The sequence below is a fragment of the Aspergillus glaucus genome (genome assembly GCF_001890805.1).
Source record: "Aspergillus glaucus CBS 516.65 unplaced genomic scaffold ASPGLscaffold_1, whole genome shotgun sequence".
Classification (NCBI taxonomy): Eukaryota; Fungi; Ascomycota; class Eurotiomycetes; order Eurotiales; family Aspergillaceae; genus Aspergillus; species Aspergillus glaucus.
In genome coordinates this window covers 1614449-1639844 of record NW_019170453.1, presented here as the reverse complement: position 1 = coordinate 1639844, position 25396 = coordinate 1614449, and the positions used below count along the sequence as shown (strand labels likewise).

The following is a 25396-nucleotide window of genomic DNA, read 5'->3' as shown; positions in this document are numbered from 1 at the left end:
CAAGAGACTAATCAACTACCACAGTAAACGGTTCTCCAGTTCCCTCGAATGTTTTGATGTTGCCCAGTACGCTCCTAGAATCCCCGTAGTAGCGCATACGGTAGGTTCCATTCTCCAAGGGCTTAGGACTTCCAAGATTGTAGTAGTCGTCCTCAATCTGCCACTCGATGCTCACTTCGCTAATTCCAAGAACGGTGTTTGTTCTCTTCCAGTGGTAGAGAAGATTCCAGTCGCTGTCAGTGCGCACGGCTTCCCAGGAGCCTGTTTCAGAATTTCGCCTTTCAACCGCTGCAAATGTGGACTCGAGGCGAAGGCTATTCCGTGGGTTAGCTCCAACAAAGGAAGTTCGTACTGTGTCACCAGGTCGATAAACAATATCTAGCGGTGATGAAATAACGTCTCCAAATGATTTCCCAAATGGCGCATTATCGAACACCACTGACGGAATGAAACTCAAGGACTTGTTAGTGTTAACCGGCGGGCTAGGCCCAGAAGGAATCGCAGGCAATCCGATAACCTGGGACGAATTTCCTAAATACGGAAGATATGTAAGGGTCAGGTTAATGTAGGCCGCAAGTGTGTTTGGCCCGTAAAGAGTAGAAGCGCCTTCATAGCGTTGGATGCCATATTCTTCCTCGGTAGTAACGTAGTGGGCATAGCTATTCGAAGGAGCACCGAGAACCACCAGAGGATCCGCAATAGAAAGTATGTCCCTTGAAGATTTCGCAACGCTTTCCTTCCAGCGCCTACCAGACATGGTGGTGGCTTCACTGGCCGAGACAATGATCATAAGTTGCCCCACCCGGAGAACTTGAATGTCCACGATATTCGGACCCCATGGATATGGTTGAGACATTGACCCAATATCAAAGAGAACTTCCTTGGAGGCTTGACAAGCCTTTTGGTCGTCCGACGGTAGATGCAAAAAGTCGCGCACGACGAGCCACAGGGGGTTGGATTTAGCTGGGGAGCTGTTGTTTTGCGTAAAGTCGAACTGGCCCGATCCATCCGTGGTACCAGCAGCGAAGGAGAAACCCATCGCTGCTGGGCACGTGGCCAAGATGCTGGAATTGAAGGGTGACTGGAAAGTATAGTTTGAAAGGTCCTGGTAGACATGAAAAAAGTTGACTTGGGAGCTTCCAACGATCTTGGTAGCAGCGGCATCTGTCTGCTCGTATGCCTGTCTAGCAGCGGCATACTGACGCCTTCCGATCTCAAAACAGCTCTTGGCACCCGCATCCTGTTCACGGAAGTACGGTCCTCGGCCCTGACACAGTTTGTTTTTTCCGCCACAAGTGCTATCTTCGTATCGACACCGTTCTCCTGATCCGTCTTCACACCATGCACCAAAGATATTCGGGCTAGTGTCGCCGACATTCGACTGCGAGAAACCTGCAACAAAATCATCGGCGAATCTATCGTCGTCTCGAGCGCTTCGCTCAAAAAGCCATGCTGCAACACCCTTATTATCTCCTGTGACCAGGGTGTTGTTGCTATACATTGACGTGCCGTGCACGGGAAAGAAAGTCAGGATAGCCGTGGTTTTATCATCCGATTCCCGATCAAATCTCAGGAGAGTCATAGTCTTGTCCACGTTGTCCGAGTATCGTCCTTTTTCTTCTTCGGGATTGGCGTCATACGCGTATGGACTCCTATTGACGTTGGCATCTAGATCAATGGAGCTAAATGTGAGGCGCCCTGGAGCTAAGCTCTCGTGTGCTCGTTGAATAGATAATAAAGCACCGTCGACAACAGCTTGGTGGCTTTGCTTATCAAACCCCTTACAAGGAATCTGAGGGAGCAAATAGTTCATCCACGCCCCAGGCCCTGAGTGAGAGTGCGTTCCAGTCAATGCCAAATTGCGCTCGTTGTATCGCGCATAATCTGGACCAAGGCTCGCGAGGCCCTCGAGCACGCCATGGCGAATACCAGTATCTCCTGTCAATGCGTCGAGAACCACATAGATAAATGTGTCTTCCGGATGACTTGGGTTAGCAACAATAAACGCACGAGAGTAGATCCTTTGTCGAAGACCAGATCCGACTTGATTCGTGTTTGCAAAGCCATTAAAAACCAATTCAACGGTGGGCCTGAAGAGACATTAGCAAATATTAAGTGAGAGTTTCAGAATATGCTGCTGTACCCTGTGATATCGGCTTTGCCCGCACCCAGGAGGAATACATCCTCATTCGAGCTAGAATTCCCTGCAAAGCTCCTCCCATCGGTTTTTAGTGGCAGCTTTAGGTCTTGGATGCTTAAAACCAGTTGCAATAATAGGAATGCTGCTATAAGCGCCCCGGATAGAACCACACCTATCCTGAGACTGGACATCCTTGCGCAAGTTGCTGATGTCTGGAGCATTGTTCAAAAATTAATCCTCAATCGAGCACATTAGAGAAACCCCGCACGCCGGAAGTACTCCAGAAGTCGATCTCTCGTGAAATTTCCTGGATTACCGAGGGAAGTACAAAATACTAACCTATACAAAGCGAATTAGGGCCGCGGCTTGGCAACAACAGTCAGGTTAAAGCTAGTCCTGTGTAAGATAATTAGCAGCCTCATTGAAAGTGTTTGATACTATTTAAGGATATATAAGGATGTCTTTACCAAGGGTAATCTCCAGCAAAAGATGATCAGCTTGGAATGTGGTCGTAATCCAGACGATGTCACGATGATAAACAATCACGTGAAACCATGATTAGTCAAGGAGTCTCACCGCCTTCGTCGAAAGCGTTCAAGAAAAGCTCCCAGTCGCCAGTCGCGTCGAGACTGCATTGCCCTTCGTCGCCGTCTTTTCTTCGTTGTTGTCTTTTCTTCGTTGTTGTCAATTGGGAAAGCCGAAGCTCTTATAAATTGACTTGATACTCCCAAATCAAAATGACACTCATCAACGAGTCGCACGATTCCCTTCCTTGTGAGTTACGCTCATCCGCGGAATGCACGTCAAAGTAGACACCTTGGCTAACGATTTTCGATCTCTTTTAGACATCGACTATGAGCCTTCTGCGCATGCCCGAGCAAACGCAGAGAAGCTCATCTCCGCAGAACTCTCGCCAGATCATGCGTCATCTCTCCACTCCTCCATTCCCGCTTTCCCCGAACCCCAATTTTCCCCTCTAATGCAACAAGAGCTGGAGCGCAAGGCAGCCGGATTACCACTCACTGGGGGTATCGACCTATCGCGTTACGAGGCTCCTGAGCCGCCCGCCCGAAAGACTGATGCGGAGGGAAATTCTACCCCGGACCTCGATGAATGGCGCCGGACATTACAGAAGGCCTACACAGCCAGTTCACATCTGTCTATGAGACACGAGAACTTGGCCCTTCTTGAGGAAAATGGCAAGAATGCATGGTTGATAGGTAACTCACAGTTGGAGGATATCCTGCGTGGCATTGAGAAAGAATTGGCAGAGACCAAGGAAGCTGCGGAGACTGTCAATAAACAGAGAAAGATCGCGCAGGAATCCAGTAAAGGGGAGCTGATTGGTCTGGAGGAATCCTGGAAGCGTGGAGTTGGAGCTATTCTCGATGTGGAGTTGGCTTCTGAGGGTCTGCGGATGCAAATTCTGGAGCAGCGACGTCAGTTTGCCCAGCAACAGTCCCGGTCATGATGACAGTTGACATTAGTACTTCGAGTGCGGAGTTGACAAGATATCTGCCGTCAAGAATGGCAAATACTCTCTGCCCCGTAACATGTTCTTTTCTTATCTGCGGGCAAGGTGCCGTGTCGTTGGATGGATGTCACCTGGTCGCTTTTCTTTGTACTGTTGTGGCACAGCATGACACAGTACTTTATCCTCTCCCCGAAAACTCAGTGGATTGATGAGTTAGGACGCAGTGGGATAGGTGAAGTTCTAGAAGCTGCAGGATGCATGCGTCCGGCGGTCCGCGCGGAGAAGGGTAATCTGGGAATATGGGACGAGAAAAGACGCGCTGTATACGAGAATATAGGGTATTGGATCTACGTGACCATGTCTATCTTCGGAAAGAGCGAATAAGAGTTGAGCTGCCAGTCCGGCCAAAGCTCCAATTCTTGTGCGGGGACGGATGTCCGTTTTACTGTTCCCCCGCAATATGGAATACGGCCGATGCCAATCATGCAGATGTTTGGAACTTTACACTACAGACAGCGGAAACATGCCCTATCGATTTTGATTTGCCATTCGTCACATTGAAAGACGTCTCGTCCTTTTGGCCTTGTCAATCCATATACGGCCTAATGTTCCACCTCAAAACCCGACTGTTTCTGTCCTCAATTCGTGCCGTGATAGACTGATGCTTCTTCTTGCTAATTTCTACGGAGCCTGCTTATATCGTACCCTATTTTTGTACTATAGTTTACCTCCGTGTGCCACCACAAACAAGACTAGTGACACCAGAACCCCCTGCACAATTTCCACTGTATGTTTGCACGTCCCCGGTCATTTTATGCCGAGTAATCTGTACATTACCCTAATTGTAGATTTTTCCCGGATTTCTCGTCTGAAATGCGGGGAAAGCATGGCCAAGTAAAGGCATTCGTACTCAGCGCTCCCGTCGATCAGACTCCGGCCGCTGTCCAGTTGTCAGTCTATGGTTGGATATTCTGGTTAATATCTCTTTGCATTTTGCATCACTTGTCGCGCGGGGTACGTCAATCCCTGAGTACTGCTATATAACGGTCCTTGAACGCCTCTCATCGCTTGTACTGCATTCGTTTCAACTTCTTGGATCCAAAAATAGCCACGAGCACCATGACCATCCCCGAAGAGGTGGATATCATCATCTGCGGTGGTGGCAGCGCCGGCTGCGTACCAGCCGGCCGTCTAGCCAACCTCGACCATAACCTCTCGGTTCTCTTGATTGAGGCTGGTGAAGATAACTTGAACAATCCATGGTGAGCATATACCAATTGTCTTGAGCAATGGCGTTTATTAACCGCTGTCTGTATCTTAGGATCTACCGCCCCGGTATCTACCCCCGGAACATGAAGCTGGACTCGAAGACCGCTTCATTCTATCACTCTCGACCATCGGAGTATCTTGACGGTCGGAAAGCTATTGTTCCATGTGCAAATATTCTTGGAGGTGGTAGCTCGGTCAACTTCATGGTGAGATATCATTTTGCAAAGGAAGTAATTCCAGTCGGTCAGTCCACTAACTGGACCTGCAGATGTATACTCGGGCTTCTGCTTCGGACTACGATGACTGGCAGGCAAAGGGATGGCGTACAAAGGAGCTCTTGCCTTTGATGAGAAAGCACGAGACTTACCAACGTGCTTGCAACAATAGAGAGCTTCACGGTTTCGATGGCCCCATTAAGGTCTCTTTTGGGAACTATACGTACCCTGTTATGCAGGACTTTCTTCGTGCAGCGGAGTCTCTTGACATCCCGGTCACGGATGACCTGCAGGATCTCAAAACTGGGTAAATTGCTCCGGAGAGGGATGTCTGACTGTCCGTTGACTAACTGTCTGTATAGCCACGGTTCTGAACATTGGTTGAAGTGGATCAACCGTGATACTGGTAAGGAACCTTTTTTCTCTATACACTGGAGGAGAAGTCGCTAACGATTTCTCTAGGCCGTCGAAGTGACGCTGCTCATGCATACGTCCACAGCACTCGAAGCAGGCATTCCAACCTGCACTTGAAGTGCAACACCAAAGTGGACAAGGTCATCATCGAAGACGGCAGGGCAGTCGGAGTCGCAACGATCCCAACCAAGCCTTTGGACGGTCGTAACCCACCCCGCAAGATCTTCAGAGCCCGTAAGCAGATCATTGTCAGCAGCGGTACTATGAGCTCTCCCCTCGTCCTTCAAAGATCTGGAATTGGTGATCCTGAGAAGCTCCGCGCAGTTGGAGTCAAGCCGATTGTGGACCTGCCGGGCGTGGGCCGCAATTTCCAGGATCACTACCTTACATTCTCTGTGTACAGGGCTAAGCCTGAAACTGAGTCGTTTGATGACTTTATCCGGGGAGACCCTGAAGTTCAGAAGAAGGTCTATGACGAGTGGAACCTGAAGGGCACTGGTCCTCTAGCCACGAATGGTATTGATGCTGGTGTGAAGATTAGACCGACTCAGCAGGAACTGGAGGAGATGAAGAGGTGGCCTACATCTGATTTTGTGAAAGGATGGGAGTCCTACTTCAAGGATAAGCCGGACAAGCCTGTTATGCATTATTCGATCATTTCAGGATGGTTCGGTGATCACATGCTCATGCCACCGGGCAAGTTCTTCACCATGTTCCATTTCTTGGTAAGTGGAAGGACTACCTTTGAATTATTTCTTGGTTAACGAAATGCACAGGAATACCCATTCTCTCGTGGATTCACCCATATCCAATCCTCAGACCCCTACGAGAACCCGGACTTCGATGCCGGTTTCATGAACGACAAACGTGACATGGCTCCCATGGTCTGGGGCTACATCAAGTCCCGAGAGACAGCTCGCCGTATGAATGCGTATGCAGGAGAGGTGACTGGCATGCACCCTCACTTCAAATACAACTCTCCGGCTCGCGCATTTGACCTCGATCTTGCGACGACCAATGCCTATGCCGGACCGAATCACCATTCAGCTGGCATTCAACATGGTTCTTGGTCCCATCCTCTGGGACCGGGAGAGCAGCCTGCGTCGACTTTCCTCAACTCTCACAAGCAGGAGACACGAGCACCGCTTGATTATAGTGCGGATGATCTCGAGCAGATTGAGAAATGGGGTGAGTCTTGCCAAACTTCTTTATACTTAATTTGTTGTTCAATACTAATTCTCATAGTTCAACGTCACGTCGAAACCACATGGCACTCGCTGGGTACTTGCAGCATGGCACCCAGAGAGGGCAACTCGTTCGTCAAGCACGGTGTTGTCGATGAGCGTCTCAACGTCCACGGCGTGAAAGGCCTCAAGGTCTGCGATCTGTCTATCTGTCCAGATAACGTGGGCTGCAACACGTTTAGCGTACGTCCCCTAATCTTCTTACTTGTCTTCTTATTTTTGGACTTGGCTAACTTGATTCTCTACCAGACTGCTCTACTCATCGGCGAGAAATGTGCGGTTCTCACCGCGGAGGATCTGGGATACTCTGGTTCTGCTTTGGAGATGAGAGTGCCTACTTATCATGCTCCGGGAGAAGTCGTGAACCTGGCACGCCTGTAAAGAGTCAATGGTGGGACGTGTTTTTCTGAATGCTATGCTTTTGATGCCTTTTTTTTTTTTTTTTTCCCTGGTTTATTTGTTTTCTGTGTTATCTGTGGTATATTCAGTTCATATTATGTATGGTAAATCTTTCTTGATATTGAAATACTCGATTTCCTTTTCTCTTCTGCATTAGAACATTCGCTTGAAAGTAACCTTCTATCAAGAACCATGACATACCCGTTTATACACATCCACACTGCAGTACACTCTTTCCATTACCTTCATTCACTACTAGATCTCTTTGCAGTGACATCCTTCTGCCAGTCCTCAACCGCAGAACCAAGAACCGGATTTGCTGTTTTTTGGGCTGCCGCCATCTACTTAAAATCATGGAACGGTATCAGTTGATTTCGCACATATGCCAATTATCAGCGAGACAGCATTGAATCTACAAGCAGTGTGCCTTGATACTCCATGAACCGAGTTCTCTAAACAGGAAACAAGACCGTATGCTCGACACGGTTCAAGAGGGACTCTCAGAAATACTTTGGTAAGTTTGAATAGCACTCACGTTTTTAGTATTTTCTCCTTCAATCCCTATTTGTGTTCAGTCCGATGCACGTGGACTGAATGTTTTGCCTTGGAGACCCTACATGGAAAGCTGGATATAGCCTGGCGCAACGGATGGTTGCACGTAGAGAATTGGGAAAGCTGGTTGTTACATTTTCCGAGTGGCATGTACCACTAGTGAGTACATGTCCTGGTTTAATTTTCATTTGTTACGGTACTGTTCGGTTATGTTGAACGAATTCATGACTTCGCGACACTCTTGAACTCACATCTGACCAGAGATACCTTCCGGGGAGACATTGCAGCTCGACCAAGGGCTTCCGCCAGCCGTTCATCACCATTAGAGGATCAATATCAAAAAGATCTTATCGATCTTTCTACTCTGTGACCTTGAGTAGTTACGCCACCAAAAGATGCCATAGAGTTAAGGCAGAGTATGGTGGACCTGAAGTGCTCATTATATTCGCTTGTATGCTGGCTGACGCTAAGCGCAACCACTCAGTGAAAGCGCCAACTATGAGTTGACCACAATCGCCGATTCGAGCTTCTTTGGAACCACTACAGATTGAAAGAACACATGAGCTTTTGATCGAGCAAGGGACCTATGTCGTGACAGCTAGTATGATGGAGGACTACGCCGTATATTATTCTGGACTTCACAATCCGGAGCTCCTTAAGTCGCTGTTCCGAAGCTAGTATATCTTGCAATCTCGCGGAGCATCAAAAGTTCTTGATTTGAGAGGGATCATTTGCCTGCCGGGTCTGTTCTCATCGGAGGACGGTTGTCCACGCTCAAGGCATGATTTTGATGCGTATCAGTTCTACCAAATGTGTGCTGTGTCTTGTCAATGCTGTACTGTACTCATGTAGTGGGGGATATTGAAACGCTCGATGTCAATTGGTCTTCAAAGTTAGAACATCCTTTTTCAATCAGATCAATTTCTAGAGGACTCTGAATTGAACAAATGCTAAAAAGCGAGAGAAATGCTGAATTCCATATTCGACCAATCACGTGTCGCGTCGCTTATTTCTCCGATTTGTCAAACGCGAAGGGTGTGAGATTGTGAGATTGTAGTTTGTACAATCGAGACGAATTCAAAGCTTTTTGCTGTATAACTTTTCGGCTTCAATGCAAGCCTCCCGACAACCCCAGCCATTATAATCAGAACAGCATATTCCCGATGTCTTTAGCAGTGGCACCTTCAAAAGGGCCGAGAGGCCCTTCCTGGGTCCATGAGAATCCCTATCTGACAATAGGATGGGAGGAGACCAGCGAATCTGGTTCTCCATCACTCAAACATTCTGCAATGCGACAGACACTCTCTGACCAGAGTATTTTGACGCCGGAACTGTTTGCTAATGTTCCGTGGACGATTGCGAAGTATCTCTGGGATTGTCTTGGAAAGAGGTAAGTTGCCTTCGCATAAATTCAGTTCAATTCATTGACTCGTCTACAGCAAAAAGAGAACGTTCTACATGTGGAAACTATTGGTGACAGCATATCCCTCCCAATACCGAGAGATCTCTCGGTACCGTCTCATGAAAATCGAAGGGCCTCGTATGCCAATGCGAGATTATCTGAATCAAATTAAGAGTGACACTCTGCATTGGGGCGTCGCATTGACCCTATTCACCTCATTCGCAAGTGTCCCGGAACTAGTGGAGATCGCCAATGTCAAGAACCTCGTCGCGCTGGAGCTCAATACATCATCCGAGCTGGAAAATTTTTCCAATGAGACTTATTTGCCAATGACGGCGCTTAATGATAGGATTGTCCGGACGTGGAGTGATCTGGCAGCGTCCGGTGCATTTGCGCATCTGAGGGTTGTCAGGATCTCGCATCAGAAGCAGGTGTCACCGGTTATTTTGCGATTTTTAAGATCGTTTCCGTCGTTGCGTCTGCTTGTCATATGTGATTGCCCGAACGTTGCCCGTCTTTACAGAAAGAGCAGCAAAGCAATCGAAGGGTGGCAACCGGTGGACATTCCAATTGATGATGACGATTCCGATGCTGCACATGATAAGCTTTACGGGTGCTACAGGGCTAGCTTCACCGACAATGAAGATACGAAAGCACCCGATGTCCCCATCCTCAGCTTCCAGATTGGCCGGGAAATGCGCCGGTCAACCAATACGCCATCGTTTGATACTATTTACTTGGTACGACGAGGTCACCCGGAACAACAGGGGACATCCGAACCCGCTGCCAAGAGACAGAAAGTACCTGGAAAGCACAGCAGAGCGACAATGCGAGAGCACAAGGGGAGGAACCTCGACAGCGTCTTGCAGGAGTTTCTGTAAGCAATGACGATTGTTGGCTGTATGACGTAAGGTGACATAAAGTCGGCGGACCAAGCATACAATAGCCCTTGAATCCTCAGCGTCTCGACCACTGGCTCAGAACACCTTATCAGAGCTAAAAATCACGCCTGTGCTTGAAACAATACTATTATACTCTGTTATATACTCTACAAAACTCAGCTGCGTCGTGATGAGGTGTGTTGGCCGCGTGTTTATTGGCCAGCGGACAGCCACCAATCAGCCACCGCCGCAGCTCCCCCGCAACGTTGCCTGCCGCCTCCATGATTCCCTTTCGGCTTCAATCACTACGCTGTCCGTTTGGCGCATTGTGAACGACTGAGATTATCCAGCTTATTCTCTGACTGAGATAGAAATTATCTCCCTTGCAGACAGACTGCCATGGCGAGTCCACGCCAATCGCTCGATGCTGCCGCTGCTGGCAGCTCCAATGGCTCCTCCGCTGTCGTATCTCCGCCATCCAGCATCGACTCGCGGACTTCTGGCATACGAAACCAGTCCGCTCGACGCTCACATATCTCGACAAACCATTCGCATCGACAGAGCTTCAGCGAGACTCTTCGCGCGCCTGGATCCCCGAGGTCACGCCGTCAGCCATCGATCACTAACGCCGGAGTCTTGAGTCTTATTGATAACCCACCTGTTCCAAACAATCCAAATACCAGTTTTGCTGGTCGTGACTGGAGACATATTTCGATTGGAGAGTTGGTTAGTCCGGAGGATCTGAAGTTTGTGGAGGTCGATACGGGGATTGAGGAAGCAACCGATGTAAGCAGTCCTTCTTGGCTTCTGCTCTGGGAGATACTGACAGCATATGGATAGGCGTTGATTGACTCCAACATTGCGGTACTGCTGATTCGCGAGACACCTGAACACAAGTCCGCCGTGGGCACATTCGACTTTTCCGACCTTAACGCATACCTCCTGCTAGCGGCGGGACTGACAGAACCCAACGAAGAGCTACTTGGACTATATGGGGAATTAGCACGGAAAGCTCAGGAAGGAAGCAAGATACCACTGCGAGATGTGAAGGATCTGGGCAAGAAGGAGCCGATGACGACATTGCCCGCGACGGCCAACGTGATGAGTGCCGTGGAGACGTTTGGGGGTGGCGTGCATCGTGTTGTAGTGGTGAACGAGAACAATAATAACGAGGTGGTGGGAATCTTTAGCCAGTTCCGGTTGGTCAAGTTTCTGTGGGAGAATGGTCGCACGTTTCCAACAGTCGAACAACTGTATCCGAGTTCCCTGGGAGATTTGGGAATAGGGTCGCGAGCTGTGCTTTCAATCAAGTGAGTCCTGTTTACTTTTCTCGCATGCTGTACAGCTGTGCTAATTATAAATAGTGCAGACCGGCCGCTTAGTGAAGCCCTGCGGTTGATGTACGAGGAGGGCATCTCATCCGTCGCAGTGGTTGACAACCATTTCAACGTAGTGGGCAATATCTCCGCGACAGACGTCAAGGTATGTGCATATGTTCTTATATTTTTGACGAGTCTTTAACGAGTGTAGCTTTTGACTCGATCCTCGTCACTCCCTCTCCTGCACAACACGTGCACACATTTTGTCTCAGTGGTTTTGTCTACAAGAGGTTTGATCGATGGCCAGGATTCTTTTCCGGTCTTCCATGTGGATCCTAGTTCGACCCTTGCACATACGGTGGCGAAGGTGGTGGCTACCAAATCACATCGGTAAGCATCCATGATTCCCTATCCAACTATGCAAAATCTAATGTTGTACAGATTGTGGGTGACGGACCCGCTCTCCCCAGCATCATCCGGACCTTCGACACCGTCACATTCAGCAACTCATCTTGTGCCCAACACAGCACCAAACCCAGCGGTGTCTCCGCCCACATCGCCAAAGCCGAATCAATTGACAAACCCTAGCAGCAACCCACACTTGCCGAGTCCCCACTTATCACCACAGCCGGGATCAGCCACACTAGCAACATCAATTCCTGCATCAGCACTACCGGGAGCACGCCTGTCGGGCCGATTGCTGGGCGTGGTAAGCTTGACGGATATTCTCAATCTACAAGCACGGGCCAGCGGGTTAAGCCCGGCCGATCCTATGGAGAGTCGCGCGCATCGCCGACGGAGCAGTAGTTCTAGCATGAGTGTCCGGCGGAGCGGAGAGTTGGGGCGTGAGTTGTTCAGCCGAGGTTTTTGATTTGCATTTTTCTTTCGCCCTTTGCGTTTCAGGGCAACAGTTCTTCACAGATGATATGGTAAAGTTGTGTACGCGTCTGTCTGCATATACGTACAGAAATGGGGATTATTACGATCAATCGATCTTGGCCAGTGATGTAGAACTCGGCAGATCTCGGTGGAGATAACAGTAACCCACCCCCCCCCATAGTACATACATACATGCATAGCATAGCATAGCTAAGAATGGATATTATACAATACTTTGTACCTGACGGATCTGAGCTCAAGTTCCTGCAACTACTCAGCCAATCCTCACCCCCGGAAACACCGACACCGACACCGACACCAACAACCCTGCCAGCTAGCCAGTTCCCTAACTCACCAGTGTCGCCTCTTACTCATGCTGAGTAATCAGTCTGGCCCGCCTTACCCAACGGTTCCAGCCCTACCACCCATGGTTAGCCACCTGGGCACGGACAGTGGGAACGTCAAGGACCAGTGGGTTTGGGTGATTCACACACGCACAGATCGATGGAGGGGCTGTGGCAGGGTACATATCGGGTAGGGATTGCTGTGGGCACTGTTATCGCCGGGGAGGACCGAGTCAAGGTCTGTCGGCTTGTAGAGGGGGTTATGTAAGATGGTTTGGGTAACTATTTGGAATTGTGTACGAAGTAGTTCCACTGTATGTACAAAGTATGTACCCCATATCTATGGTGTCTGTGGTAGGGCATGCGTGCTTTGATAGTTAGATAAACAAATAGAACAGGTCTAGAAGATACTAACACTATCTGATAGCATAGACCTTCCGAATTCAACTGTACTAGACACACACAACTATCGCCCAACTAAACCAACGACATCCAGTAAAAACAAAAGTAACATGACTAGTGACAGGTGCCAACTGAACTAACTTCCCCCCTCTTGGCTGAGTTACATCGCCTCAGTAAGTTATATCCCTCACATAATGAACCCTGAGAGGTAACTAACTAAACCCTATTAACTCACCTAAGAGCAGTCTGTACATAGCTGCATGTTTTGATTATGTGGATCAGTGGGCTGCAGGTGATTTGCGCGATTTGTAGAATGATTGGTTCACTGTAAACTAAGGTTTAACTATTCTAGGTAGGACTGGCTAGAGATAGCCAATCCTACTGTCGCAATGAGTTATAAGTGGGTCTATGACTGGGTGGAATAGCCGGCCAATCAGCGACCACAGGGCTGTACAAACCATGACATCGAATCATGGCCGATGCATATTATCAAGGTTAGAATGCGGGGTTTTTCTCTTCAGACGCGAGTGCAACATTAAATTAAATTTTATTCTCTCGTTGCTCGTAAGTACATACACGGCAAAAGCTAGGTAATAATAACATCAAAACGCCAGGGGTATTATTCCCATCCCATCCAATAGTCCCATAATACAGTCATAGCCAATAGACATAACCATAAAACAATCGTAGTAAAAATGAATCAAAATCATGCAGCAGCTGTAAAATCATCCAGGGTTACAAAGTCTTCAAACCCGAATGGCTCCCGCTCCGATAGTTCCGTGGTAGTCCCCAGTCCCAATGCAAACTGACTGAACTCATCAAAGTCTGGATCCAGTCCTTGCGCAAATAGAATTCCCTCGTCATTCTTGCCCAGCGTCTCCGCGTCTGGCTGTGATACTCCCATCGTTCCCACACTGACACTGGTCGTCCTGGGTGACTGCGGTGGTGTGCTGGGCGACGAGTAGGCGTCTGGTGTGGGTTGCGTTTTGGGCGATGCGGGCTTGGAAATCGGCTGCTGTGATTGCGCCTGCTGCTGCTGGAGGTTGTGCATCATCATCGCCATCGACATGTTCGGTTCAGATTGCACGCGGCTATGTTGTGATCGCTGTACCGATTGCTCTTGTTGCGCTGGCGCCGGAGCATGAGCGGTAGACATCAATGATAAAGAGTTCGTAGGCATGCCGTGCAATGGAATCTCTGGAGCAGATGCAAATCGATCTCTGAACGGCCGTGTCGCAGCAACGTTCATTGGCATCTGAGAGATATAATCCTGCATGACGTGCGGCTGCTCTTGCTGGGGCTGGAATCCCGTCCATTGCTGAGGCCACTGTGTCTGCTGGACATACGCGGGCACCTGATTATACCACTCAGGCTGAGTGTGCTGCGGAGACGCGATAGTATCGTAACCCGGTGACATCGTATAGCTGTTCTCCATAATCATAGGACTGTTCAATGCTCCCGTCTGCATTCCCTCCGAAACAGACGAGCGCACACTCGACAAGTCCAGACTCATCTTGCGCACCTCATCAATCGAGGATCGTGGCGCCATGCTCGTGGCCCGTCTAAAATTTTGATGCGAAGCAAGTGGTTTAGGAGAAGCAGAAGTCACAGAATTGGTCGTAGCTGACGAGGCCGAGGACGTCGAGCCCCGATGGTTGCGAACAGCCAACGCAGTCAAAAGCTGGCGATTGAGCTGTTCCTCGATCTGCATGTTCTGAGCCTGCAGCATGCGAATGCGTTTCTCTTGGTACCGCTCATCGACCTCTTCGTACATGGCCTCTTTCTCGACTATGTCCTTGGTGATGTGCAGGCTCTTCCCGGTACGCTTCTTGTGTAACATGGAGGCACGATTGGCCGATTCCAACCTAGCATCGAGGCTGCGGTCTTTGCGTCGGGACGCCGCGATAAAAGCACTGCAAGGATTAGCACAACGGTCCAGAAGTATCACATCCTGGCTTGTGCAACGACGTACCGTTCCTGGTTCTCCTCCCGCGAACGGGGAATAGGAGACACATCCAAATCCAAGTCAGGTGAAGGCATGATGGAATCTCGTATGCTGCTATTGAAGAAAATGCATATGATGATAGTGCAATAAAAAGGCGAGGTAGAAGGAGAAATATATAGAGAAGAAGAATGTGCAGAATGTGCGTATCCAAAATAGAGGGGCAGACAGAGGCAGAAAGGCAACCCTGCAACTTTATAAACCCTGCACCACCGCCTGGCGACAAGGCAGCTAGCTGTCAAGCCGAGGAGAAAAAAAAAAAAAAAAAAAAAAAAAAAAAAAAAAGAAAGAAAGAAAGGTGCGCCAAGTACTACTACTTCCAGCCTGTACAGACCCACGGAAAGAGGGCTAGGTTAGGTCGATGTGAGGGCTGGAACCATGGAAACAGTGTACGGTTTGCCACGGCGGAGAGGCCAAAATGAGAAGAGAACTGATCTAGACTGGGAGGGGAGAGGGGCGCTGTATCGTGCGAATAACTGTGTCCTGAAGAATATGGGGAATATATGGAGGTTACATAGAGAAAAAATAAACTGGTTAGGGGTGAAGAAGTAGAAGGCGGATGGAAGGGCAAGTTGCCTAGGAAGTCACGTTGCAGAGTCGCCGGATTAGGAAAGTCACCTCTCTAGGATGCTACTTACTAGTACTTGCCACAACTACGGGATTTCCCATGGAACAAAGATGCGAGGAATACCTAGTCGATCTGGTTCTTCAGGGTCTCGTTTCGTTTTGTCTGCAAGTTTTATTTCTGTGTTATGTTGCAGAACCTCCCATGTGTCTGTCAGCACCTAACCCTACCCTACCCTGGGTAACCCTCTCGCATTCCCCTACCACACTCGTACCCTCTCTACGGAACGCCCCCTCTCCCTACTCCTCGTATCTAAACGAGATGCGGGATCTGCATGGCTCTGGCAGGGTCTGGCCTGTCACTGCCAAATTGACAAATCTCGCCATTCGTGCCAAACTTTACTTTTCCTCCCCTCTTTTCGCCACCGGCCTCTGCTCCGTTCTTCCATTCAGTACGTATGGCTGTAGGTAATGCCCTCTCTACAAGCATCCCTAGCACTCTGTCCCAGGGAACGAGGTTGTGATACGACTATTTTGATGGGTCCCTGGGGGTGGGGTGAAGTTTGTCACTGCTCGTATATGCTCTTGTTTGTAAAATGCCACGGGACGGGCCCTTACTTAGGATTTTTTTATTATCCTGTCAAATGACACAAATGAAGCAAATCAACAGCCAACCACTAGCCACGTCGTCTCCACACGGACATGTCCGATGTCCCCTCCCCTCCATTCATCATCCCTCTTAGCTCAGCCGTGCCCTTCTGCGGCGCTTCGTCGGTTAAGTTGTATCATTGGCGATGATTAATCGGACAAATGGCCGTCCAGCGGAGAAGGATCCCGGTTGGATTCTGACTCCACGTCGGAATTTCCGCGCCCTCTTGAATCTCCTTCCCCTGATTAAGAGATTCCTAATGGCGGAACCATCCCCTGCTCCTCCTTCCTCTGTCCACCTGCCACATACGATACTCGAAACCGCATCTTCACCGAGCCACCCTGCCCAGACTCAACCCCATCCACTAACATCTCCTGCTGGACGCCGTTCTGCTGCAGCGCGGATATCTCCCGGCCAGTTTGCGGTCGGAGTTGTAAGCGATATGCCTGTAACACGCGTTCGTCAGTCTAAGTTCATGCCGATAAGCTTCACCCAATAGAATCACTAACCTTCTCCACGGCCACCTGGAAGTGCAGCTCCTGTATCGGTTGACTTGTGCGGTTGGAAAAGAATCCCACTACGTGAATCAATCGTGGCTGAGACGGATGTCGCCGTGCCACAAACTCAATTCGCAATGACGAGTCCAGCACGGCCACTTTGTTTGTGCTGGGGAGCGCGCTGCTGCTCTCTGGTAGCGATGAGGTAAAGTTCCACTCGTCCTCTTCCGTCGGCTGTGCTGCCGGCCGAGCGGGAGTTCCGCTCCGAGTCATTGCCGGTGGCGTTTGGCTTACAGCCGGGGAGAATGGACTTGAGCCTCGAGAGCTGCCAGATATCAGCGATGCGAATGGGTCTGCTGCTGGTGCTTGCAGTTGTTGGGGTGGCGGCTGTGGTGGCTGTGAGAACGCGGGAATGGAAGGTGGAGCCTGGGTGGTTGGTTGCGGAGAGCTCAACGATGACAGGATATCATAGTTGGGCTTAGAAGATAACGGGGCTTGCTGCACTGGTGGTGCCGGAGATGTTGCCTGATTGAGTGGGTTGGTCGGTAGAACAGCTAAGACATGTTAGAATCGCCTACATCACCATCCATGAAGAACAACTTACTAGGTCCCAAGGAGATCCCCCCAGAAGGCACCTGGTCGTCCAACGACAGTCCAAGCAGATCATTTTCCAATGAATTGCCTCCCTGTGCAGGCGCAGCCTGCTGAGATCCACCGGCACTGGGGCTAGGCTCCGGGTCGAAATCGATCAAAGACAATTCATTGTTCGCATTCTTGGACACACCCGTCGTCGTGCCCAGTGTACCCTTCGGAATACGTGCCGCTCCGTCAACATCACCCTTCTTGACCAATCGATACCGTTCGATAGTGCGGTGGATGCTGTCGTTGATCTCCAACAACTTGCGAACAGCCTCGGCATCATCCGACTCTTCTTCGCACATTTTCTGGATCTTCGGGTGGGCACTTATGAGCGCATTCGCCAGTTCCTATACAGGTCAGTCGTTCGTCTCAGATACCATGTACATGGTTCCAGTCCTACCTCGAATACATCACCCTCCGCAATGGGATCCCCAGGCTTGTGACTCTCCAACATCTCCTCCAAGATCTTGGCCTTTTGCTGAACCCTAACGACCTCTTCGGCCGCCTTGGCCCGGTAATCCGTCTTGTGTCGATTGTCGTACCCTGCCATAACCTTCATCAACCGATTGGCCTCTTGCAAGTCCGCCGGTGTACCGCGTCGAATCAACTCTTGCAATTTCGCCGATTGCGCCTCCCTCTCTTCCTCCTCCATTTCCTCAGCCGATCGAAGGTTCTACCATCTGTCAGTAACCCCGCGCACATTAGCCACAAGCGTAACACATACATCGCTAGGATTCAAAACAGCCGCATCATCAGCACGAATCTCCGGAAACATATAACCCTTGTAAAGCAGTAGCCGGTGCATGTCCCTTATATGGCCCAAATCCTCCTTATACCGCGACGTCTGGCAAATCGTCTGCCGCCACTCCTCAATCGACTCGAGAATGCGATGCTGCACCCGAGACGGCCGCATAGGTGGCCTCTCGGGGAACCGTCGTACCAGCTCATTCAGAAACTCCTTGGTGCTGATCTGGAGGTGGAAGGGGTATCCGCAGTTCTTGACACAAATATCGAGCAGCTATATTCCGAGTCCTCTTAGTTATGTTCCCCGCGTAGTGTGTAGTGGTCTGATAACCTACCGCCAGCGCAAGTAACGATACATTCTGGTTCCGGGAGTTGATCAGGTAGACGATTTCGAAGGTCGCTTCTCGAGGACTATCCATAACCTCCGTTAGAATATGTAATAAACACGTATCCTATCCGAGCACTCACGCATTGCCTTTCTTGGAATTGATCAGGTCCGCAACTTCGAGGTTCAGGGCGAGGTTGGGCTCATACTGGGAGATATCGCAGGCATGACCTATAACCGTTAGAATTGTCGTTTCCATCATTTGATTGCAAACGTACGGACTGCGCGCTGGACCGGCGTGAGCCCCAGGTCAGCAAAGGCACCGAACCGGTCCCTCGCTGCCATGCGTGCGGATGCTGCCTCCAGGGTGACGGCGGGAGAGAGTCAAAGAAGTAAAGCAAATAGAAATATTCAATGCGATTCCCACACTGACGCTGTACAGTCACAAGTGTGGGTTGAATAAGGAGCTCTTGCTGTTGGTATAGAGTATGGAGATAGACAAGTTGGGGGTTTAGGCGGCGGTCGCTACTCCACGTGTGGCGCTTAGTTTAGTCCGATCGATCAACAGTCAACCTTTTCCGTTCACTGTCATACAACGTTCTATACCTCACCACGAACACACTACATATATACAACAGCTACAACAACAAACTGACAACATGGTCCGCCACAAAAAAGACAACTTCTCCCGAGGAGGCAAGAAACCCAACCCCCGCCCCCGTGCTCGTCCTGTACCCCGCGGCGATAACGAGTCCTCGACTTCCTCCAGACCCCCGTTCAAGGCCGCTTGCTGGGACTTGGGCCATTGCGATCCGAAACGATGCTCGGGGAAGAGGCTGATGCAGTTTGGGTTGATGCGCGAGCTTTCGATTGGGCAGAAACACCCGGGTGTGGTTGTCTCGTAGGTTTTTTTCCTTTTTTTCCTTTTTTTCCTTTTTTTTTTTTTTTTGAACGGTCTCTTTTCTACTGCGCGGTACTGACGAGGGAATGCTACAGACCAAATGCGAAAAAGATCATATCCCCCGCAGACCGCGAACTCCTCGAAACCCATGGCGCAGCAGTAGTAGAATGCTCCTGGGTCCGAGTCCAAGAAGTCCCCTGGTCGCGCATCGGCGGCAAATGCGAAAGACTCCTCCCCTACCTCATCGCCGCAAATACAGTCAACTACGGCAAACCTTGGCGTCTGAACTGCGTCGAAGCCCTCGCCGCCTGCTTCTGCATCTGCGGCCACGAAGACTGGGCCAAGGACGTGCTCAAACCATTCCGTTACGGCGACGCTTTTCTCGAGATTAATTCGAAGCTGCTGAAGCGATACGCTGCTTGCGCGACGGAGGAAGAGGTTAAGAAGACGGAGGAGGAATGGCTGGCGAAGATTGAAGCGGAGTATGCGGCGAATCGGGATGTGGGTGCGGATGATATGTGGACTGTTGGGAATACGAATCGGCAGGTTGTTGATTCGGATTCGGACGAGGGTTCAGATGAAGAGGACGAGGAAGGCAATAAGAAGAAGAAAGACCAGAACGGATCCGACGACGAAGAGGAAGAGGAGGAAGATAAAGACCCCTTCGCCATCTCCGATGACTCCGAAGACGAAGCCCAAATGGCCGAAATCCGCCAGAAAATCCTCAACTCCAAGTCCTTCCAGAACCCCTCTGTCGACGACGATGATCACCCGACAAAACAACCTGAGAAGGTCTCCCGTCCAGAAGATCAACCCGTCCTGCGCGAGGACTCAGATGCCGAGTCGGGGTCCGCAGGGAGTGAGGATGAGGATGACGAGGCGTTTGATAATATCATTAATGCGACGCCTGTTACAGATCGGACGGGAATCATTGCTTCGTCGAGGAGGAAAGGGAAGGAGACGATTAGTGCATCGTTTTCGAGGACGGTGGTTGATGCACCGAAGCGGTGGTGATTTATCTTTTTTCTTGTACCTTGGTGTTGGGGCATTTAAAAGTTATTCAAAATGGGAATGGAATCATGGATAGATGGAACAGCAATGAATGCTACGTTATGTTACGCTTATGTATGTAGGGTTATCACAATCTACACTGTAATGACAACCAAAATATATCAATAGTTCCAATTCTTGGATAGTAACCACAGCCTGCGCCATTTTTCAAACAGTGCAATGTCCATGCAGCAAAAAACCAAGTAAATATTTCGTTTGATTTTCATGTCCCATGTCCCAGCCATAAAAACATATCAGAATATTGATGGTATCGCGTTACTATTATCTACATAACATAAAGGAGGTTGGTGTCTGCAAAGAGTTAGCTTCACAGCTTGACCAGATATAAAATACGTTGGCAAATTACGTACCCAAAGGATGACTGCTGCTCAGCTGCGGTTTCTGCGAATACTTGGTCGCCAGTTCGTCCCGAATGCTGTTCAACAACTGCACATAACTCTGCTGAGAGTTCTTGCGCAGTGCCGTGATGAAAGCCCAGGACATGGCACCGGTTGATTCGCCAGAGATGGAAGCATCCGCACTGGTTTGGCTGTCCTTGCTGCCGGACCACATGATGACATCCGCCGGGCTAGTCTTGGTCTGCTTGGTTCGCTCGTATGCGTCGTCGCCCTTGGTTGCCTTCTTGAGGAAACCGACGGCAGTCGACATCATACCGCCCATGTCGCCGCGTGCGTATGCGGAGACAACACCCAGCAAACCTTGACCAGCTTCCTTGGCCAGGTTGGGCTCCTTGAGTACACCCGAGGTCGAGTAGACGTAAGGCAAGTCGAGGGCGGAACCAGAGTGACACGAGTCGAAAATGGCCGTCAGTCGCACACCCGGCTGAAGGGAGTTGACCATGATCCGGTGCATCTCGTCATCCACAATGTGTCCTGCCACCCGGAAATCGACGGGGTAGATTACTTCGTCGTATCCATCATCTTCGTCACCGTCTTCGTCTGGTGTCTGACCTCCGTGACCTACCACCATTCATTAGTAACCTTCCAAAGGGTCAAAACATCGAAGGAAGGGTTAGACGAAGGACATACCGGAGTAGTGGAAAAAGAGCGAGTCATTAGGCTGCGCATCCTTAACCAGCCAGTGCATAGCACGCAGGATATTCACCTTAGTCGGCTGGCTCATAGGATTCTGCTGGTCATCGGTAAGGATGACCATGTCCTCCCTAGCATAGCCAAAGCTCTGGTTCAGATAGGTGGACACATTCTTAACATCGTTGATACAGCCACGCAGCTGGCCCTTCTGTCCAAAGTAGTTGATTCCGATCAACAGTGCCTTTCTCTTTCCCGTACAGCGCGAGTACTGGAAGTTGTAACCCTGCGGAGCGCCGTGGCCGAACGCGACCGGCTCAGACGGCGGCCGAGCCGGGCCACCACCACCGTCTAATAGACGAAAACCAGATCAGCGTTGTTTTCCCAGGATACAAGGTGGCGAATGGAGGAACATACACTGTTGTCGCCCATACATCGAACCTCCAGACTGCGCGGCCGGACGTTGACCGTATCCCGATGGTGCATGCTAGGATCCACATGTCAGCCACGTATTCTTTCTTTTCTATGATGCCAAATTACGCGAAACGTACTCCATAACCGTTATTGGGGGCCGACGATCCGTAGGATGGCTGGGGAGAGTGACCGTATCCGTAGGGGTTGGACTGCTGATGGTGGTGGTAGGCTTGTCCGGGATAACCGCCATACGAGGACTGCTGCATTGGTCTGAGGGAGTCAGCATGTCGTTCAAAACATGGGAAGCATCGCAGGGTTCAAGTAAATCGTGCACAACGGATGAGACTCACGGATATTGTTGCTGGGAGCCGTAATTGGGAGGAGCATAATTCTGTTGCGGGGGATAACCGGGAGGGCCCGAATACGGCGGATAGTAAGACATTTCTGGCGAGAGCAATGAAGTCGGGGATGAAGACGAGGAATATATAGGATAGCAGGTATCACGGGTATCGCAGGGTATCACAAATCAACGAGTAAGCCGTATACCAGAGTGTTATTAAAAAAGTGGGAGGTGAGAAAGTCGAGGGAGAGTGAAAGACGGATCGAGATTGGGTGGAGACGGGGAAAATAATCCAGGCGGCCGGAAAGGTGGCAAATATGACTCTACTATACAACTGAACGTGTACAGTGCAGTATGTGTGTTAGTAGTCAGTGTAGAAGAGACAAAATAAGACAATCAGCCCTATAATTTATTCCAAACTCTGAGCGAACTGTGGGTGAACGACTCGTGGCGGTGATTCTACTTATAGATCCGGTTCCATGAAAGTGAGTGGCAATGATAGGCAGTGCTTATTAAGGTATCTACCCTTTCTTAGTTAACTAATGTTTGTTTGATAACTAGCAAAATAGTACTAGTACTACTGTGAGGGGTAGGAACAAGCTCTTATGATTGCTATGGATGCCCAATGCATGTACCTCGGAAATACTCTGTACATTGCTGTATACATGCAGTTGTCAATTCTACTCCTTGAATCTGTCTCTGCATGTATATAATTCTACTGTCACCAGAAATTTATAATGAATAGAAGGACAACCAACGTCATGGGCATGAGGCTGAGCCCCATATCAGATGCATACAGCCGAGGCTGAGTGGCTGGCTGAGATTGATAAGGCACCAGTAGAGCAAGTATGATGAAACTATGGACATGATGAACAATCAAGATTATACCTATAGCACAATATATGCCATTCTAACAGACAAGACAACTTCCTTTTCAATCATCCTATCGCCGTCTCCAAGAAAGACATTTTTGGCTGTTCTCTAGATCCACCCCATCATCTCCGTGCATCTACATACCTCCCCTTCTTATTCTATTACATAGTCCCTTTACCGTCTCCGAGGCATTCCCCGGCCCCGTCCACCAAGAGCGCGCTGAGCAGCACCCGGGGGAAGACCACGACCCGGTGCCTGTGGCGCGGCGGACTCTTCGTTCTCTGCGATGCTTTGTTAACAATGATCCAGATGGGCGATTCTCGAGAGTCAACTTACTTATTGTCTCATCCACGCTCAGAATCAAGCAAGCAGCTTCCACTGCCGCTTGAATGGCGTTCACCTTGACCAGACTAGGCTCCCACACGAACGCGTCCATGTTGTCCCGGACACCCTCGTGGTCAAAGTCAACACCCGCCCAGACGTTGCCCTTGCGGTGCTCCACACGCAGGCGGTTCAGGATATCGGTAGCATCGAAACCAGCGTTGTCACACAGTTGACGGGGAATAACTTCCAGAGCCTTGGCAAAGGCCTTGACGACGGCCTGCTGCTTGTGGGGGACGTTGCGGTCTGCGAATCCGTGCATGTAGCCCGAGAGTTCCATCTCGGTGGCACCACCACCGGCCACGATGGTTGTGTTGCGCAGAGCGCGCTTGACAATCATGATGGCATCGTGCAAACTCCGCTCGACTTCGGCAATGAACTGCTCCGCACCACCACGCAGGACCAGGGTGCATGTCTTAGCACCCGGGCATTCCGAGAAGAAATTGAAACGTTCACTACCGATTTGGCTCTCCTCGAACGAGCCGCAGGAACCCAAGTGACGGTCCTGGATGTCGGTGCATGTCGACTGCGTTGCGGCACCAGTCGCCTGGCAGACACGGTCCATATCATCGGAAGAAACGCGACCAGCGCAGAAAATGTCACGATCAGCGAAGTACCTGCAGATGTCAATAAAAAGCCTCTCTCAGTAGGAGAAAGAGAAAGAGAAAGATCACGTACTGTGTAGCAAGATCACCAATAGGCAGCTTGCTAAGAACAACCTTGGCACCTGTCTTGTAAATAGCCTCGAGCTTGTTGTAGATAATCTGCCACTCGGCATCGACAATGGCTTGGTATTCAGACACCTGCTCGACCCGGACCTCGGCGTTGTCCTTTTCGCTCTTCAATTCGAGTTCGACGTTCAAGCAAACGATCTTGGGGTCTCTAAACGACTTGGGCTGCTGCTCGAAACCGGCGTACGAGAAGGTCTTCTTGAAGGCAACACCGTTGACGAAAAGCGATTCCTGGAGACCACCACCGGTAACCTTCTTGACACCAATCAATTTCTCGTTGAGGTCGTCCTGATCCAGCGTGAGGACCGAATCGACAACCACTAGTTTCCAGTCAGCCTGTTTCCCCTGTATTAACGAACCCGAGACAAGGAGCCAACTCACTCTTGGTGAAAAATTCCGTATTCCGCTTGATCAGCTTGCTGTTCATAGCAGTCGCAGCCAACCTCCGGAGAGTCTGGACCTTCTTCTCCTCGCCACCAGCGGCATCGACCATGTCCACTGCAATCTCCTTCACCTTGTTGACGGCCATGGCGCTCCCCCTCCGCAGACCCTTAACGATAGTCTGTGGGCTGACACCCTGCTCGACCAACTCCCGAACCTCCTTAAGGATCTCACCAGCAAGAACGACAACCGAAGTTGTTCCATCTCCCACTTCGGCGTCTTGGGATCGTGCGATGTCGGTAAGGATGCGGGCGGCGGGGTGGACGATATCGAGGAGCTGTAACCAACAAGACACGTAATCAGTATTCATGCTCCTCCTTCATCTCATTCCATCCAAGTATTCTTGTTGAATCACGCACTTTCATAACAGTGGCTCCATCGTTTGTAATCGTCTGTCTGCCGCTGTTGTCAACAAGCAACAGATCACCTCCGTACGGACCGAGCGTGCTCTTGATCGTGGATTGCACCGCAACGCAGGCGTTAATGTTCGAAACAATCTGACCCTTTCCCTGAGATGTGTCCGTCCCTATCCATCAAGCAATGAAAAATCCCCAAGTCAGCGAAACATCCAGATTACAGATAGATTGCGGGCGGTACGGACCCTCCTTCAACACGACGATCGTGGGTGTTTGGCCGGCAAAGGCCATGGTGAATAGTTATTTATTAGGCGTGAAATGCAAAGACAAGAAGATATCCCCAACTGAGAATAAGGTCACTCGACGAAACGTGGCCTGAAGAAAAGGATGTCGGGCAGTTCTCTGGGGTCGATGATCTCGAACCAAAATTTCCCAGAGCTGCTCCTCGTCGCCAAACGCACAGGCGGTGACCAATCATGCCGCCCCGCAACCCTACCAAAGTGCCC

At 50.1% G+C, this 25396-nt stretch overlaps 10 protein-coding genes across 10 annotated transcripts; 5 read left to right on the top strand and 5 right to left on the bottom strand.

Moving 5' to 3' along the window:
• Positions 1-7: 7 nt before the first annotated feature.
• On the bottom strand, positions 8-2331 carry ASPGLDRAFT_21700 (neutral/alkaline ceramidase; the record flags this gene model as incomplete). Its single annotated transcript, XM_022543117.1, has 2 exons — positions 8-2090; positions 2144-2331. The coding sequence occupies 2 exons, from the start codon at positions 2329-2331 to the stop codon at positions 8-10; spliced, it is 2271 nt and encodes a 756-aa protein (XP_022406279.1).
• Positions 2332-2636: 305 nt separating this feature from the next.
• On the top strand, positions 2637-3780 carry ASPGLDRAFT_270882 (pre-mRNA-splicing factor SPF27 family protein). Its single transcript, XM_022543632.1, has 3 exons — positions 2637-2914; positions 2986-3579; positions 3637-3780. The coding sequence occupies exons 1-3, from the start codon at positions 2878-2880 to the stop codon at positions 3645-3647; spliced, it is 642 nt and encodes a 213-aa protein (XP_022406278.1). The 5' UTR covers positions 2637-2877; the 3' UTR covers positions 3648-3780.
• An 852-nt stretch (positions 3781-4632) lies between these two features.
• Positions 4633-7202, top strand: ASPGLDRAFT_41633 (GMC family oxidoreductase). Its single transcript, XM_022545453.1, has 8 exons — positions 4633-4876; positions 4936-5089; positions 5152-5405; positions 5461-5504; positions 5561-6237; positions 6289-6700; positions 6758-6939; positions 7006-7202. Exons 1-8 carry the CDS (start codon positions 4734-4736, stop codon positions 7135-7137), a joined length of 1998 nt encoding a protein of 665 aa, XP_022406277.1. The 5' UTR covers positions 4633-4733; the 3' UTR covers positions 7138-7202.
• A 1606-nt stretch (positions 7203-8808) lies between these two features.
• Positions 8809-10085, top strand: ASPGLDRAFT_270802 (uncharacterized protein). The gene is made up of 3 exons (XM_022543630.1): positions 8809-8824; positions 8884-9097; positions 9147-10085. Coding segments are annotated over exons 1-3 (1059 nt in total). The 5' UTR covers positions 8809-8823; the 3' UTR covers positions 9991-10085.
• Positions 10086-10190: 105 nt separating this feature from the next.
• ASPGLDRAFT_270536 (uncharacterized protein) lies at positions 10191-12194 on the top strand. The gene is made up of 5 exons (XM_022543625.1): positions 10191-10776; positions 10831-11300; positions 11355-11472; positions 11521-11699; positions 11751-12194. The coding sequence occupies exons 1-5, from the start codon at positions 10390-10392 to the stop codon at positions 12178-12180; spliced, it is 1584 nt and encodes a 527-aa protein (XP_022406275.1). The 5' UTR covers positions 10191-10389; the 3' UTR covers positions 12181-12194.
• Positions 12195-13456: 1262 nt separating this feature from the next.
• ASPGLDRAFT_78730 (uncharacterized protein) lies at positions 13457-15140 on the bottom strand. Its single transcript, XM_022549979.1, has 2 exons — positions 14907-15140; positions 13457-14847 (listed from the first exon to the last, which is right to left on the bottom strand). Exons 1-2 carry the CDS (start codon positions 14972-14974, stop codon positions 13641-13643), a joined length of 1275 nt encoding a protein of 424 aa, XP_022406274.1. The 5' UTR covers positions 14975-15140; the 3' UTR covers positions 13457-13640.
• A 1254-nt stretch (positions 15141-16394) lies between these two features.
• Positions 16395-18699, bottom strand: ASPGLDRAFT_31290 (VHS domain protein; the record flags this gene model as incomplete). The annotated part of the gene is made up of 8 exons (XM_022544039.1): positions 16395-16595; positions 16659-17200; positions 17251-17632; positions 17686-17958; positions 18010-18303; positions 18365-18440; positions 18498-18585; positions 18633-18699. 8 exons carry the CDS (start codon positions 18697-18699, stop codon positions 16395-16397), a joined length of 1923 nt encoding a protein of 640 aa, XP_022406273.1.
• Positions 18700-19013: 314 nt separating this feature from the next.
• ASPGLDRAFT_115201 (ribosome biogenesis TSR3 family protein) lies at positions 19014-20269 on the top strand (the record flags this gene model as incomplete). Its single annotated transcript, XM_022539668.1, has 2 exons — positions 19014-19255; positions 19351-20269. 2 exons carry the CDS (start codon positions 19014-19016, stop codon positions 20267-20269), a joined length of 1161 nt encoding a protein of 386 aa, XP_022406272.1.
• Positions 20270-20591: 322 nt separating this feature from the next.
• Positions 20592-22210, bottom strand: ASPGLDRAFT_31288 (caspase family protein; the record flags this gene model as incomplete). The annotated part of the gene is made up of 6 exons (XM_022544038.1): positions 20592-20617; positions 20677-21285; positions 21355-21705; positions 21772-21841; positions 21906-22038; positions 22119-22210. The coding sequence occupies 6 exons, from the start codon at positions 22208-22210 to the stop codon at positions 20592-20594; spliced, it is 1281 nt and encodes a 426-aa protein (XP_022406271.1).
• Positions 22211-22938: 728 nt separating this feature from the next.
• On the bottom strand, positions 22939-25294 carry ASPGLDRAFT_41625 (chaperonin-containing T-complex subunit CCT7). The gene is made up of 6 exons (XM_022545452.1): positions 25136-25294; positions 24894-25060; positions 24475-24811; positions 24041-24413; positions 23318-23979; positions 22939-23262 (listed from the first exon to the last, which is right to left on the bottom strand). Exons 1-6 carry the CDS (start codon positions 25179-25181, stop codon positions 23156-23158), a joined length of 1692 nt encoding a protein of 563 aa, XP_022406270.1. The 5' UTR covers positions 25182-25294; the 3' UTR covers positions 22939-23155.
• Between the last annotated feature and the right edge of the window lie 102 nt (positions 25295-25396).

Excerpts from the sequence above, each read along its gene's own strand:
- ASPGLDRAFT_41633 (XM_022545453.1), top strand. The coding sequence starts at position 4,734 with ATGACCATCCCCGAAGAGGTGGATATCATCATCTGCGGTGGTGGCAGC. Across the intron at positions 5,090-5,151 it reads GTAGCTCGGTCAACTTCATG|ATGTATACTCGGGCTTCTGC; the intron begins GTGAGATATCAT and ends CTGGACCTGCAG. Across the intron at positions 5,505-5,560 it reads GTGGATCAACCGTGATACTG|GCCGTCGAAGTGACGCTGCT; the intron begins GTAAGGAACCTT and ends CGATTTCTCTAG.
- ASPGLDRAFT_270802 (XM_022543630.1), top strand. Across the intron at positions 9,098-9,146 it reads TGGGATTGTCTTGGAAAGAG|CAAAAAGAGAACGTTCTACA; the intron begins GTAAGTTGCCTT and ends ACTCGTCTACAG.
- ASPGLDRAFT_270536 (XM_022543625.1), top strand. The coding sequence starts at position 10,390 with ATGGCGAGTCCACGCCAATCGCTCGATGCTGCCGCTGCTGGCAGCTCC. Across the intron at positions 10,777-10,830 it reads GGATTGAGGAAGCAACCGAT|GCGTTGATTGACTCCAACAT; the intron begins GTAAGCAGTCCT and ends GCATATGGATAG. Across the intron at positions 11,473-11,520 it reads TCTCCGCGACAGACGTCAAG|CTTTTGACTCGATCCTCGTC; the intron begins GTATGTGCATAT and ends TAACGAGTGTAG.
- ASPGLDRAFT_270882 (XM_022543632.1), top strand. The coding sequence starts at position 2,878 with ATGACACTCATCAACGAGTCGCACGATTCCCTTCCTT. Across the intron at positions 2,915-2,985 it reads GTCGCACGATTCCCTTCCTT|ACATCGACTATGAGCCTTCT; the intron begins GTGAGTTACGCT and ends GATCTCTTTTAG.
- ASPGLDRAFT_41625 (XM_022545452.1), bottom strand. The coding sequence starts at position 25,181 with ATGGCCTTTGCCGGCCAAACACCCACGATCGTCGTGTTGAAGGAGG. Across the intron at positions 25,061-25,135 it reads GATCGTCGTGTTGAAGGAGG|GGACGGACACATCTCAGGGA; the intron begins GTCCGTACCGCC and ends CTTGATGGATAG. Across the intron at positions 23,980-24,040 it reads ATTGGTGATCTTGCTACACA|GTACTTCGCTGATCGTGACA; the intron begins GTACGTGATCTT and ends TGACATCTGCAG.
- ASPGLDRAFT_78730 (XM_022549979.1), bottom strand. The coding sequence starts at position 14,974 with ATGCCTTCACCTGACTTGGATTTGGATGTGTCTCCTATTCCCCGTTCG. Across the intron at positions 14,848-14,906 it reads CGGGAGGAGAACCAGGAACG|TGCTTTTATCGCGGCGTCCC; the intron begins GTACGTCGTTGC and ends TAATCCTTGCAG.